The 15,409-nt window shown below is 40.1% G+C and overlaps 1 protein-coding gene across 5 annotated transcripts in view; it reads left to right on the top strand.

Moving 5' to 3' along the window:
- CCDC62 (coiled-coil domain containing 62) overlaps positions 1-15,409 on the top strand; it is a 42,206-nt gene that overhangs the window by 2,962 nt on the left and 23,835 nt on the right. For 3 of the 5 annotated variants that reach the window (XM_027566923.1, XM_027566920.1, XM_027566924.1), the window contains 5 exons: positions 2,284-2,450; positions 5,201-5,302; positions 7,678-7,849; positions 10,027-10,128; positions 15,321-15,409. In XM_027566923.1, the coding sequence (XP_027422724.1) occupies positions 2,284-2,450; positions 5,201-5,302; positions 7,678-7,849; positions 10,027-10,128; positions 15,321-15,409 (632 nt within the window). The remainder of the gene's footprint in view (positions 1-2,283; positions 2,451-5,200; positions 5,303-7,677; positions 7,850-10,026; positions 10,129-15,320) is intronic. The other 2 variants (XM_027566921.1, XM_027566922.1) reach the window with 2 other exon arrangements.

The following is a 15,409-nucleotide window of genomic DNA, read 5'->3' on the forward strand; positions in this document are numbered from 1 at the left end:
TTCCTTTTGAACTGACTCAAAGATTTTAAACTTTTGATATTGAACTTGATCTCAAGTACTTAAAACAGTCATCTTTTAAAATTACAGTAACCTCAAAAGTGACTTACAAAAATTTCCCTTTGTACCATATTTTAACTGTCATCCTTTTGGTGCTATCCTAAAATCTGACTGTTCTATTGACAGTCAGACTATGTTAATATTACTAGAATGTATTAGAGGAGGAGATACTAGATCTGTTTATAGAAAAGTAGGGACTTGCCTGGTGATCCATTGGTTAAGAATCCAATGCAGGGGATGTGGATTCGATCTCTGGTTGGGTATCTGAGACCCTGCATGCCATGGGGCAACTAAGCCCTCATGCCATGACTACCGAGCTCACATGCCTCCACCAGAGAACCTGGGTTCTGCAACTAAGACCCGACACAGTCAAAAAAAATAAGAGAGATAATCATATATCCCCTTCTTTTTTTTTGCTTTTATTACACAAAGGATTCTGTAAATGTGACAGTCTAAACATGATTAATTTTTCAGTTTCCTGATGACCATCTGATTTTACTCTAACTGTATGCACCCACACATATATACATATAATGCAGTATTTGTTTATTTTTTAAACTTAATTTTGTTTTAATTTTTGACCATGCCATGCGGCATTTGGGATCTAAGTTCCCTGACCAGGGATCAAACCTGTGCCCTCTGCATTGGAAGCACAGAGTCTTAACCAATGGACCACCAGGAAAGTCCCAATAAGGTATTTTTAAATTAAGGTGTACACATTGATTTTTGGAAATAATGCTGTTGCACACTTAATAGAATACAATATACTACCATATAAATATAACTTCTATATGCACTGGAAAACCAAAGTATTTGTGTGATTCACTTTATTATGATATTCCCTTTATTGCAGTGGTTTGGAACTGAACCTACAATATCTCAGAGGTCTGCCTGTATAACCATTAGTATCTGGTTTTAAAATGATCAAGACATTTGAATAGGCATTTCATGGAAAACTGGCCAATAAATTTACAAAAAAGTTCTCACTCGTAAATTAGGGAAATGAAAACGAAAATTAAGACCGTAATGAGACTTCTTACACTTAACAGACTGGCAAAAAATACCAGGTACTGGTAAAATTGTGGAGCAAGGGAAGATTCATTGACTGCTGGTGGGAGAGTCAATTAGTACAACTACTTTGGAAAAATCATGTGACAATTCTGGTAAAGTTGAAGATATACCAAGCTTTGGCTCTGCATTTCCACTTCTGGAAGAATACTCCCACTTCAGTATGCAAGTGAATTACCTAAAAGTGAAGTGAAAGTGTTAGTCACTCAGTCGTGTCGGACTCTTGGCAACCCCATGGACTGTAGCCCACTCGGCTCTTATGTCCATGGAATTGTCCAGATAAGGATACTGGAGTGGGTGGCCATTCCATTCTCCAGGGAATCTTCCTGACCCAGGGATCCAACCCAGGTCTCCTGCATTGCAGGCAGATTCTTACTATCTAAGCCACTAGGGAAGTCCTCGGGATCTTACTAATAAGTAGATTGTGATACAGTAGGTCTGTGGCCTAAGAATCTGCATATTTAACAAGTTCACAGTTGATATTGGTGCTGCTGGTCTGAGGGACCACATTTTATTTAGGAGCTCTTGCAAAAGCATGAAGATGCTTATGCAAGAATATTCAGAGCAACATCGTTCATAATAGCTGTGAAGTGGAAACAGTCCAAATGATCATCAATAGTAGAATGTATAAGTAAATGTTGGCATGATCATATAATGTTATTATGTAGGAATGACAGTGCACAAGGAGGAGTTACACAGCCACATGGACACATCTCAGGATCATCATCTTTATTTTTTGGCCCTGCAGTGCAGCTTGTGGGATCTTAGTAACCGGACCAGGGATCAAACCTGTGCCCTTGGCAGTGAAAGGGCACAGTCCTAACCACTGGACCACTAGAGAATTCACAGAATCATAATCTTAAGTGAAAAACAGCAAACAGAATTCCCACAATTAAACTCTTTAGGGATGTGATCAAAGATAGTGAAACTGTAATAAAAAACAAGGAAATGAGTAAGCTCAGGATGGTGGTTGGAAGGTGGGGAATTGGAGAGACTGTTCAGGAATTGACATACAGGGCTCTGGGTTGCTGCTGGTGTCTTGACTAGAGTACAGTATCGTGCATTTCGTAATAAAAACTTTTCAAAGAAGAATTAACCTTTGAAAGATTCCTTAGCACCCTTACTTTTAAACCATTGCCTGAAAATAATCTCCCTCAGGTGAACTACATAAAAGGACTGAAATAATCAAGTCACTCACAAAGAAGGTAAAAAGCCTTGAATCGAACCAAATTGAATGCCAGAGTACTCTTCAGAAGACTCAACTACAGCTTCAGGAGATGGCCCAGAAGGCAACCCATTCCTCTCTCCTCTCTGAAGACCTTGAGGTTGGTTTTATTTTTTTTTAATTAATTAATTTTTTATTAGAGTGTAATTGCTTTACAATGTTGTGTTTCTGCTGTACGACAAAGTCAACCGGTGAGATTGGTTTTCAGGAAAGCTTCGCTAGCCCAAATTCTGTTTGTGTTTCAGTTATTAAAGTAGTTCATAGACTTAAATATTTCCATTAAATGTGTGTGTGTATAAAAGTGTACCCATCCATTCAGCGTCACAGTTTTATACGGATGGTGAGCTTTGGTTAGCCAGGAAATGGCAACCCACTCCAGTGTTCTTGCCTGGAGAATCCCAGGGACCGGGGAGCCTGGTGGGCTGCCGTCTATGGGGTCGCACAGAGTCGGACACGACTGAAGCGACCTAGCAGCAGCAGTGTTGTTTTGTCTTGAAGATGAAACTTCATTACAGCTCTTTTTTAATCTTTAGGCCATTTGTTTGGTAGCATCCTTCATTTTATCAACAGTGGGTTAATTTTAAAAGTCTTTCTCAAAGTCTGAGATCAGTATCATCACGCAGCTTCAAATTATGTTTCCTGAATAACTGTGTCTAATCTGATGAAACGAATGTTAGTGGCATATTGGGAACAAAATGTCAGAGTGATCTTTCAGTTTTCAGTCCTGGCTGATGAGTCATCAAATATCTTTTGAGCTCATGCTTTTTTGAGAGGCACAGTGAGACAGTCTTTTTAAAAATATTTATTTATCTTTTTTTTTTTTTTTTTTACTGTACTGGGTCTTTGTTGCTGCAAGGGCTTTTCTCTAGTTTCAGAGAGTAGAGGCTACTCTCTCGTTGTGGTATGCGGGCTTCTCATTGTGGTAGCTTCTCTTGTTTCAGCGCAAGGGCTCTAGGGTGGACCGGCTTCAGTAGGTGCAGCTCACGGGCTCAGTAGTTGTGGTGCATGTGGGATCTTCCAGGACCAGGGATCGAATCCATTGGCCGATGGATTTTTACCACTGAGCCTCTAGGGAAGCCTGAGAAAGCCTTTTTTTGCTGTTGTTGTTAACTGCCTTCATTTTCTTGTTTCATAGTGATAGCAGTGTAGATCTTGGTAATATAGTGAATCTTAGTAACTCATAATAATTGTATAGATTTTATGTCTTAAATTTTTTTTTTCAGATTACTCTTCTAGACAGTTTCTAGCTGTAAAATAAGTGAAAACTATCAATGGAATCTCTTGATGTGAAAGTGAACTTTGTCGCTCAGTCCTGTCTGACTCTTTGCGACCCCCATGAACTATAGAGTCCATGGAATTCTCCAGGCCAGGATACTGGAGTGGGTAGCCTTTCCCTTCTCCAGGGGATCTTCCCAACCCAGGGATCGAACCCAGGTCTCCCACATTGCAGGCGGATTCTTTACCAACTGAGCCACAAGGAAAAGCCCAGAATCTCTTGATATGTTAAATTAAAAAATGGAAGTATGTTAGTCAGCTTGGGCTGCCATAACAAAATAGCATAGACTGAGGGAAGGCTTAAAAAACAGAGATTTTCTTCCTCACGGTTCTGCAGGTTAGAAGTTGAAGATCATGGTGCCGGCATGGTTGGTTTCTGGTGAGGGCTCTCTTCTTGACTTGTAAATGGAATGGTCACCTTCTTACCACGTCCTCATGTGACAGGGAGAGAGACAGCACCTGAGCAAGCTCTCTGGTATCTTTTCTTCTGAGGGCTCTGATCCCATCCTGAGGGCCCCACCCTCATGACCTCATCTAAACCTAATTCCCTTTCAAAGGCTCCACCCCCAAACACCATCACATTGGAAGTTAGGGCTTCAGCATATGCATTTGAGGGGGGATGCAGTTCAGTCTGTAGCAGGGAGATTTTTTTCTTTTTTTAAATTAATAAACTTTGTTTTTTTAGAGAAGTTTAGGTTCATAGCAAAATTGGGTGGAATGTATAGAGATTTCTCATAGATACCCCCTCCCCCGCCCCCTCCCCCAGCCAGCCTCCTCCACTATGGACATTGTGCATCCCAGGGGAACTGATACATTTGTTGTAACCAGTGACATGTCATTGCCACATCATTGGGTGAGACATCAAAGTCTATAGTTTACATCAGGGTTCACTCTTGGTGTTGTACATTCTGTGGGTTTTGACAAATAATGACCTGTAACCACCATTGTAATATCATACGAAATATTTTCCCAACCCTAAAAACCCTCTTTGCTCTGTTCTTCTTTATTGCAGTCCCTTGCAACCCCTGATCTCATAGTTTTGCCTTTTCCAGAATGTCATGTAGTTGAAACCATAGAGTATATAGCCTTTTCAGATTGATTTCTTTCTCTTAGTAATATGCATTTAAGTTTCCTCCGTCAAATCTAGATCTATGGTTTAAAAAAATCCCTGATAAGTGAGAATACCTCAATGTGAAGTTATTTCAACATAAAGTAAAAAAAGATGCACAGAAGTTCTTAATGCTACTTTATTTTAGCCAAGGAAATCTCTCACTAATCCAGTTTCTGTTCATTCTTCCCGTTCATGTTCCTCTTTCTCGCCAACCAGAAAGTATACATAAAAGACCATTAGGAAGAAGGCACGTTTATAAACGTAACTGATAGAATTCAGAAGGGAATCATAAGAACTGAGGGGAAATAGATGTTTGTGTTGCTTTTTGATGACTGCTTAAATAGCTCCCTTTGTTACTGAAAAGGTTAAAGAAAAAACAAAAAGAATGAGCACAGATTATGGCTGGTGAGAGTAGTGAAAGCTTTTAAATGACTGGGTTAGTGTTTTGCGTTTTTTCCTTGTAGGCTAGAAATGAAAATCTCAGCAACACGCTAGTGGAACTTTCTGCTCAAGTGGGACAACTGCAGGCTCGTGAACAGGCTCTCACCACCATGATAAAGCTGAAGGTAACGCAGAATAATGATGCCTGCATGTGGCAGGCACCTTGTGGTCGACAAAGTATAGTCATGTACCTTATCTCACTTAAGTCCCACAGCAACCCACAGATAGGGTGAGCTATCAACATTACTCTCTTTTTTTAAAATTCTGGTTTTAGAAATGAGGGAAACAAGTTTAAAATGACGCGCCCAAGGCATTGAGAGGAGGCAGAACTCCACTGTGGGTTTCTGTCTTCAAGGCCTGTTCCACGGTCTAGCATGCCTGAATTAGCTGATTTTCTTCTGAGGTATTCTACTACTAGGTCTCATAAAGTTATTAGCAGTCAGATTACTTGTTAATGTTTTTTAATTGAAAAGAAAACTTAGCAATCAGCAGTTGATATAGTCACTAACATGCCATAAACAGTGGTTGATGAACAGTTATCTTTTTTTTTTTTTTTTGTGGCCACATCGTGCAGCATGTGGGGAATTAGTTCCCTGACCAGGGATCGAACCCATGCTCCCTGCACTGGGAGTGTGGAGTCTTAACCACTGGACCACCAGGGAAGTCCTGATAAACAGTCTCTTCTATTTGATGACACATGTGTTTGACCACAGGTGACTAGAGAAGTGATGCTGGTATAATGTGATTTTTCCACCACATGATCAGGGACAAGGTTTCAGAAAATTAAAGAGAAAGTATTAAAATCTATAGAGTTGTCTTTAATCAAGTAGTGACCAGTTTCCTGGCTTCAGCAACCCCTACAGTTTCCATCGAAGCAAAGTCCTGGTAAAGCTGCCAGTACTGAGATGCTGAAAATGATTGCCTGACTGGTGTGTGTGCGATGGCATTTGCTTAACTGTGTCCATGTACTTAATAGGACTACTGTGAAGTTATCAGACTACTTTGTTATCTGATCACAAAGTTCCATCTGCTGCATCCCAACCCCTGTCGGTTTTTGAATGATCTGCCCCAACCCTATTTTTTCCATAAATCCTCCTAACGTGAGATATGCAAACTGTGAAGTGTTTCAGGAACGCATATATGATGCTACCACAGAAACCTTTGTCCTTAAGCAAAGGTGAAACCTGCTGATAATCGATATTCCCTATGAGTGGTGGGGAGAGTACTTTTACTTATTATTTTCATACCTTCTGGTGTTATTTGAATTGCTTTTCAACAAGCAGATAGATACCTTTTATGTAATTAAAACAACCACTTCAACAATAAGAGGTTCTGGCTTGGGTAGGTTTGGGATGAGGTCTTGGAGTCTGTCGTCTTAAGAAGCTGAAAAGAAGGAAAGGAAGAGAGGGCCTCTGGGATTTATCTGTAATCCAGAAAATACAGCCCACTCCAGGGCCTCCAGTCCTCCTATTGCTATTATAGTTTCATAGGTAATCAAATGTTTGGTTCTAGACTTTCTGAGACTGCAAACTGGTGGTTCATGCATGGTTTTGGGGGCCAGCCAGCCAAGTTCAGATCAAAACTGTCACTAACTTGTGCTATGCTTAGTCACTCAGTCATGTCCGACTCTTTGTGACCCCATGGACTGCATCCCGCCAGGCTCCTCTGTCCATGGGATTCCCCAGGCAAAATACTGGAGTGCGTTGCCATGCCCTCCTCCAGGGGATCTTCCCAACCCAGGGATCAAACCCAGGTCTCCTGCATTGTAGGTGGATTCTTTACCTCCTGAGCCACCAAGGAAACCCAGCTTGTGTAATTGTGGCCAATTTCCTGTCTACTCCTCTGTCATGTGGGTAATAACAATATTTCTTACCTCAGATAGTTACTATGAGGCTTAAATGAGTTAACACATGGAAAGCGCTGGATTGCAACTGGGTACCCAGTTACACAATGTGGTCTTTTTTTTTTTTTTAGTTTTTATTAGTGTACAGTTAGGGCTTCCCTGGTGGCTCAGAGGTAAAGCCTCTGCCTGCAATGTGGGAGACCCAGGTTTGATCCCTGGGTCAGGAAGATCCCCTGGAGAAGGAAATGGCAACCCACTCCAGTACTCTTGCCTGGAAAATTCCGTGGACCACAATCCATGGGGTCGCAAAGAGTTGGACACGACTAAGCGACTTCACTTTTACTTTTCATAGTTCATTTACCATGTTCTGTGTTTTAAGTGTACATCAAAGTAAATCAGTTATATATACACATATACCCACTTCTTTTTAGATTCTTTTCCCAGATAGGCCATTACAGAGTAGTGAGTAGAGTTCCCTGTGCTATACAGCAGGTTCTTACTAGTTATTTATTCTATATATATGTCGGACTATATAGTAGTATGTACCCGTCAATCCCAGTCTCCCAATTTATCCCTGCTCCACAATGAGATTTCAGTAAGTGTCATCTTGTTTAATTGGCATTTTAAAATGTAACAGTTTTCAAATTTGGGTTTTAGGACAAAGATATTATTGAGGCCGTCAATCACATTGCTGACTGTTCGGGTAAATTTAAATTGTTAGAGCATGCCTTACGTGATGCTAAGATGGTGGAGACCTGTATTGTGAAAGAAAAGCAAGATTATAAGCAGAAATTGAAGGCACTTAAGATTGAAGTCAATAAATTAAAAGGTAAGGAAGAGGCCTAAATGGAGGTGTTTTATCTTGGGAATATATTTCTTCATTTGAGTTCACTTAATCTGATAACTGGGAAGAGGTCTGTTGTTAGCATTAGGTCCCATCATGAAATGTTCATTTGTATAGAAGTATGCAGCAGTTTTTGTGTTACAAGATGAATAGCAAGAGTGGGGAAAACTGCCTAATGCATTATATTTAAAAAATAATCCTGCCTTTGCTGTACCAGTTAACTGTTGCTACTATATGCCTTGTGGCAATCAACGATGGTATCTCAGTGGTGTCCTTTGATAAACTCATTTATCTGGAAGCCACTAGGGACTTGGCTGATCTCTGTTGGGCCCACTGGAGCATCTTTTCCCCGGCTGGGTAGTATGGGCATTTCTTCCCATGGTGAAGGCAGAAACTTAAGAGAGGAAGCAGAAAGATAAGAGGGCCTGGCACACCATCACTTGCCCTTCATTCTGTGGCCAAAGTGAATCACATGGGTGAACCCAGAGTCAGGCAATGGAAAAATATCCTCTGTCCTTTTATGGGAGAAACTAAAAAAAAAAAAAAATTGAGGAATGAATGCAGGGAGGGATAAGGAGTTGCCACCTACAACACAGACTACCAGAGTGGCTGTTCAGTGGATGTTCTTTTTTGGGGAGAATTCCTTTTGTGTCCTCCTTTTTCCTTTTTCATTCTCACAGTAACTCCATGGTTTATTCTACTCCTTGAAGTTTTCTAATGAAACAAAGGTTGGGTATGGCAGATAGGTTAGTGCTACATACTTGGAGGTAGATCTAGGTGATAGAGTAAAAATTTGCATTTGTCTACAAAGCCCTGGTGGCTCAGATGGTAAAGCGTCTGTCTACAATGCAGGAGGCCGGGGTTTGAGCCCTGGGTTGGGAAGATCCCCTGGAGACGGAAATGACAATCCACTCCAGTACTGTTGCCTGGAAAATCCCATGGACAGAGGAGCCTGGTAGGCTACAGTCTATGGCGTCACAGAGTCGGACACGACTGAATCTGTATCTATCTATCTACAGAGGGTAAAGGGGGAGGCCCACTTGGCTCTGGCTTTTCCCAACTGTATCACAGAAGAAGCTGTTGGATTCAGGAGCTATCTGGGTCTTAATTCCACACCCAGATGATTGCATTTGTAAGTGGTCATCAGTTGGACCTGAGGACTGACTCTCACAGTGGAACAGGCAGCCTTAGAATGACAAAGTGGTGCAATGGTGTGGTTACTCTGCCTCTGTCCCAGGTGGGGCCCCTTGTGAGGCAGGGAGTTACTGTTGAAATTGGGAAAGGTTATTGTGACAGGTTTAGTTTAAAAGACTCCACCTGCTAAAATCTTGTTCTAATGATGCCCTGACTCCTGGCAAATGATAATTTTGTGTCCATTTGTAGTTTCATCTAAAACCATAATCGTACTATAAGCCCCTTCACAGCAGGGATGGACTCTGATAGCACAGCCCTTGGAGTATATTGCAGGCATTCAGTACATTTATTGAATGTTATGTATACCTAGGTAAGATTAAAAGTAAAAAGAAGTCTGTTTTATCAATTTTTATGCCTTATTTTAGAAATTTAACATTTGTTTAAAAAATATAAAATAAAAACAGGGTCATGGATAGTGGGCCAGAGAGTAAGGGACAGAGACTCATTTAGTTTGAGCGCACTGGAAAGACATCTTCGAAGAGAACATTTGAGCTGAAACTTGGAAGAACTAGTCATGTAAAAATCTGGGCCAAGATCTTCCAGGCAGAAGAAACAGCAAATGCAAAAGCCCTGGGGTGGGTTCGGGGGTTGGGGCAAGTGAAAGGAACAGATTGAAAGGACAGGGCCAGGCTGTACAGGGCTTAAGGGTCTGAGTTTATATTTCATCCTAAATGTAGTATGAGGGCTTTTAGCAGAGAAGTGGTGCCAGCAGATGGCCCTGATGGCTCTGTGGACATCAGGCTGCAATGGAAGAGGCAAGGTTCATGCATGGAGACAGTGGGAGCCTTGGCCAGGATCACTGCCAAGCATGCAGTGAAATGTCAGATACAGGACATTTTAGCTGTAGATCCAACAGGACTTCATATGGATTGGAAGTGGGTGCTAAGGACATGAGAGGTATTTGCAGTGTATATTCCTCTAGAAACTAGTATTTATTTGAGGACTTTCTCCCCCTTCTATTTGTGAAGAGGATCTAAATGAAAAGACAACAGAAAATAATGAACAACGAGAAGAGATCATTCGCCTCAAGCAAGAGAAGAGTTACCTGCATGACGAATTGGTCTTTACTGGTAAAAATAGATTGTTTAAGTGATTGAATAGTTATATATTTTGTAACCTGTACTTTCTTTGGTACTACCATGGTGGGCTAAATGAACTGTGCCTGCCTCAAAATACTATATGTATTTATGTAATTAATTTTAACACTCTTTGAGAAATGAAGAGAGACCATACGGGACATTTTAAAGCTGTCATCATGCTTCCCAGTTAACTCAGTGTTCCCTTCTGTAAAATGAGGAACTGCTGTCCCTTCCAGCTTGAGTATGTGACTATACTTCTTACTAAAAATGTAACACTTGGCTTAAAAATTCATTAAGAAAGAATCTTATGAGCCAAAGAAGGGAGGATGTTCATACTTTTGCAAACACTAGGTAAAAATTAGAAATTCAACATTTTTTCAGTTTTCCAAATAAATCACCTGTAATTATTGCAGTCGGAAAACTTCATGTGTTTTGTTACATCAGTATGACCCCAAAATAATAATATTGGAGATGAATTGTTCATGATTTGAAAGCAAGTTTGTCAATAATGTGCAGTGTAAAAATTGCACACACATCTCTCCACCGGCTGCCATATTCTCCTGCACTTTTAACCCCAACTCACCCCAGTATGTTAGAGTGTAGCCCCTCCTTTCTCTACTCCCAACTGAGAATCACTGAGATATAGATCTGATCCATATATGGCCCTGCCAGCCAGGATTTTTTTGGACTGTAATTCTCGTAGTTTGTATTAAGAAAATCATAGATTTGGAGATAAAATTCAAAATAGAAATTAAATGAACATTTTTGGGTCTACTCATACATACCCTCAATGTTCTTCCTTCTAGGAAGAGAATACATTTCTGTAAGTTAAAGGACAGGATACGGTATTACTTTTTTTTTTTTCAAATAAAGTGGAATTCTTAATTTTAATCTCTTGTGATTAAGATAGGAGAAATGCAGTTTTCTACCACTAGAGGTCACTATTTCTGTTATTTCTAGGATTGCTGTGTTTCAAAGCAATACTCTCCTATACAGCATGCACACAGCTAAAGATACATATATAAAGATATACATATATTTGGATGTATACATAAAGATACATATATTTGTGGCTTTACAGTTGAATTAACACAATCTTTGGATCAGTGTATATTTGCCAGGCACTCTGTTAGTGACCAAGGCCCACAGAGAATTTAGTGTTACACAAATGCTATGAATAAAATGCTATGAAAGGTCAGAAGATGGAGAAAAATTTACAAGATATTTTAATAAATAACCTCCTTTTCTTTTGGTTCATCTATTTCTACTCTTTCTGTTAGGTATTATTAGGTGAAGTATATGTAATTTGTTAGCTAATACTCCAACAAATCCATTTTGTGAAATAATTTTTTTAATCATTTCCTAAGCTGATTTCTTAAACATTTTTTCTGCTCAAACCACTGTCTCAGAACAATTTTTGTACGCTTAAATGATAAAAGTGAATTATGCCTAAAAATAATTTTTAAAGGCTTAACATGATAATATGCTCTCAGGTGCCATGGCTGAAAATTAACACATTTTATTTGAGATTGGAAGATGCCTTAGAAATGTACTTTTAATTCAAAACTTCATTTTCCCTCTTACTGAAGTTTTCACATAGGCTTAGAGACAGGTTTCATTTGTCCATGTTGCTTATAAGAAGTTTTTTTTTTTAAAAAAACATGCTAGTTTACATTTCTGTGGTCCTGGGAGTTCTGTAAGACTGCGTGAAGGTCTTTCAGGCAGTGAAAGGCACACCGGCTTGACCGGAGCTCAGCAGGTCCAGACGGCCAGCGCCCCTTCTTTATGCTGCTGTCCTCAGGCTGCCTTGCTCAGGCAGGTGTCAGCAGAGAGTTCCGTATCTCTTTGTTTTCAGTAACCAACGTGTGAAAATAGGCAGGCCCACTCCACTGTGGTCCCTAGTGATCCAGCCATGGAGGAAAGTGTCAGATCTAAGGAAGCAGTTCTGTTTTATGCAACAGTAGATGATTCTAAAGACAGTTAAGGCAGTACTGAAATACACTTAGCATCGCCCTTTCGATGCCAGATAAAGTCGTTAGCTTTTGTCTAGGGGGCCGTGCTGTGCCCTAAAGAAGTATCTCTAAACACTGGGAAGGCACCAGCATGTTAGATGCTGTTGAAAATGAGAGGTGGGTAGAACAGAGAGCAGCCAGGAGGCCTAGAGGCCGATAGGCATCACTTCCCCTGTGAAAGGAGCTATGGCCCCTCTTTTATTGTTTTCTCTGTGCATAGGATTGAATTCATACAGACTAAATGGGGCTTCATAAATATTGCAAGTGCACTGATGCTTTAGGCTTTTGTTATGGTGTTGACTCATCTAATGCAAGGAAATCAATTCAGAAATGAGGAGACGTAGTAGTTTAAACCCGAGGCAGTAGCTTTCACTGTGCCGTGTCCTCCGTTCTGTGCATGTGGATTACCTTTTTGAAATAAGATGATACTGCAGGCCCGGGTTGGAAGGGCTGAGCATTAAGCGTGTTTGGGTAGGAGGTGGTGGCTTTTCACAGGTCACTCCTCGTGCTTTATTCCACCTGGCCCTGCTCTGATTACCAGCAAGCACTTGGCAGAAAACCTGTCTAGGTAGAGTCTCGTCCCCAGCAAAGCTCATGCCTTTGTCCTTGGATGGTTTCTGTGATGTTCCAAACGTAAAGCAATGATAAAGTAAATATTTGTATTCTTCATCCAATAGAAAAATGACACGTGGAAAAGAACTATTAATAAACCATAGGAGTTGCACATTTCGATTTAGGCTGCATCTGATTGACTCAAAATCCATTCATGTAATAGAGGGCCATTTTGTGCATTTCATTTGAACTTCTTATAAATATAGGAGGTTCTTTTAAGGTTAAACATTTATTGTTGCTCTCTCACTTCTGAGTGAATGAAATGATTTCTCATTAAGCATAATACTAATATTTTTTCCTGGTGCAAGACTTCACATAGCACTTCAGATCTTTCTTTTCTGTGGGTTCTCATTTGCCAAGTTCTGAACCCATTTTAAAAATATTGACTTCGCATCATCTCACATGCTAGTAAAGTAATGCTCAAAATTCTCCAAGCCAGGCTTCAGCAATACGTGAACCGTGAACTTCCTGATGTTCAAGCTGGTTTTAGAAAAGGCAGAGGAACCAGAGATCAAATTGCCAACATCCGCTGGATCGTGGAAAAAGCAAGAGAGTTCCAGAAAAACATCTATTTCTGCTTTATTAACTATGCCAAAGCCTTTGACTGTGTGGATTACAAAAAACTGTGGAAAATTCTGAAAGAGATGGGAGTACCAGACCACCTGATCTACCTCTTGAGAAATCTGTATGCAGGTCAGGAAGCAACAGTTAGAACTGGACATGGAACAACAGACTGGTTCCAAATAGGAAAAGGAGTACGTCAAGGCTGTATATTGTCACCCTGCTTATTTAACTTCTATGCAGAGTACATCATGAGAAACGCTGGGCTGGAAGAAGCACAAGCTGGAATCAAGATTGCCGGAAGAAATATCAATCACCTCAGATATGCAGATGACACCACCCTTATGGCAGAAAGTGAAGAGGAACTAAAAAGCCTCTTGATGAAAGTGAAAGAGGAGAGTGAAAAAGTTGGCTTAAAGCTCAACATTCAGAAAATGAAGATCATGGCATCTGGTCCCATCACTTCATGGGAAATAGATGGGGAAACAGTGTCAGACTCTATTGTTTTGGGCTCCAAAATCACTGCAGATGGTGACTGCAACCATGAAATTAAAAGACGCTTACTCCTTGGAAGGAAATTTATGACCAACCTAGATAGCATATTGAAAAGCAGAGACATTACTTTGCCAACAAAGGTTCGTCTAGTCAAGGCTATGGTTTTTCCTGTGGTCATGTATGGATGTGAGAGTTGGACTGTGAAGAAGGCTGAGCGCCGAAGAATTGATGCTTTTGAACTGTGGTGTTGGAGAAGACTCTTGAGAGTCCCTTGGACTGCAAGGAGATCCAACCAGTCCATTTTGAAGGAGATCAGCCCTGGGATTTCTTTGGAGGGAATGATGCTGAAGCTGAAACTCCAGTACTTTGGCCACCTCATGCGAAGAGTTGACTCATTGGAAAAGACTCTGATGCTGGGAGGGATTGGGGGGCAGGAGGAGAAGGGGACACCAGAGGATGAGATGGCTGGATGGCATCACTGACTCGATGGACGTGAGTCTGAGGGAACTCTGGGAGTTGGTGAGGGACAGGGAGGCCTGGTGTGCTGCGATTCATGGGGTCACAAAGAGTTGGACATGACTGAGCGACTGAACTGACTGACTGATACTCCAACTCTAGTAATAATGAAGTGTCCCCATTTCAGCAGAATATTTATGGTCTTTATAAAAGAATGAATATTTTAAAAAATACCTCTTTTTCTTTCTGAGCTAGGAAATTGAGTGTAATATTCAAGTGTATATTCAAGACAATTCTGAATCTTACTTACCTATCAGGTAAAAAGAGTTCTCAAGAAATAGAAAGTCTGTAAAGGAGTCCTGGGCTTTCATTAAAATGGAAAGACAAGTTTATCTACCTATGGGGTCACCTCATAGGTTCAAGTATCCTAAGTCTTTGGTTTGCAAGATCACATAGGAATAGCCTGATTGTGAGATTATATCAGATTGACTTACATACTGAAGAAAACAGTGATTTTTTTTTCCCCTTGTAATGTTAGTTTTTTTTTTATGTTGATAAAAGTAATATGTTGTTTGGATTTTTATAAGGAAAATGCATTTACAAGTTACCTGTGTAATGTGAATAAATAAGTAAAGAATAAAGTATTAAATTTTAGAGATTTAGAACTCATCCCCTCCCCCCAAAAAAAGGAAAATAATTTTCTTTAATCTTTACATCTAAAAATAACTTATTTTGATATTTCAGTGTGCTTGCCCTCAGCCTTTTTCGATGCATATGTACATACAGACACACACGTCATTTGATCATAGAGTTTGTACAGTTTGGAATACTTTTTTGACTTAGCATTAATTATATTGCAAAAGTTTTCAAATTTAGTTAGAATCACAGATTAAACTTCTTCCTGGACATCCATTTTGCAATTTTAAAATTCAGAAACGAGTGTGAAAAAAAATTGTTAGCCATGTGCACATTCAGTTGTCAGAAATGAAGAGGTGTGTATTGATGTGGCTGGTGAAAAATGTTTTAATAATATTTGTTCTTAAATAGCAGAGAGAGAAAAAAGGAAAGATGAGCTACTTGATATCGCAAAGTCAAAGCAAGAACGCATGAATGCAGAGCTGCATAATCTGAGACAG

The sequence above is a fragment of the Bos indicus x Bos taurus genome, chromosome 17 (assembly GCF_003369695.1).
Source record: "Bos indicus x Bos taurus breed Angus x Brahman F1 hybrid chromosome 17, Bos_hybrid_MaternalHap_v2.0, whole genome shotgun sequence".
Taxonomy (NCBI): domain Eukaryota; kingdom Metazoa; phylum Chordata; class Mammalia; order Artiodactyla; family Bovidae; genus Bos; species Bos indicus x Bos taurus.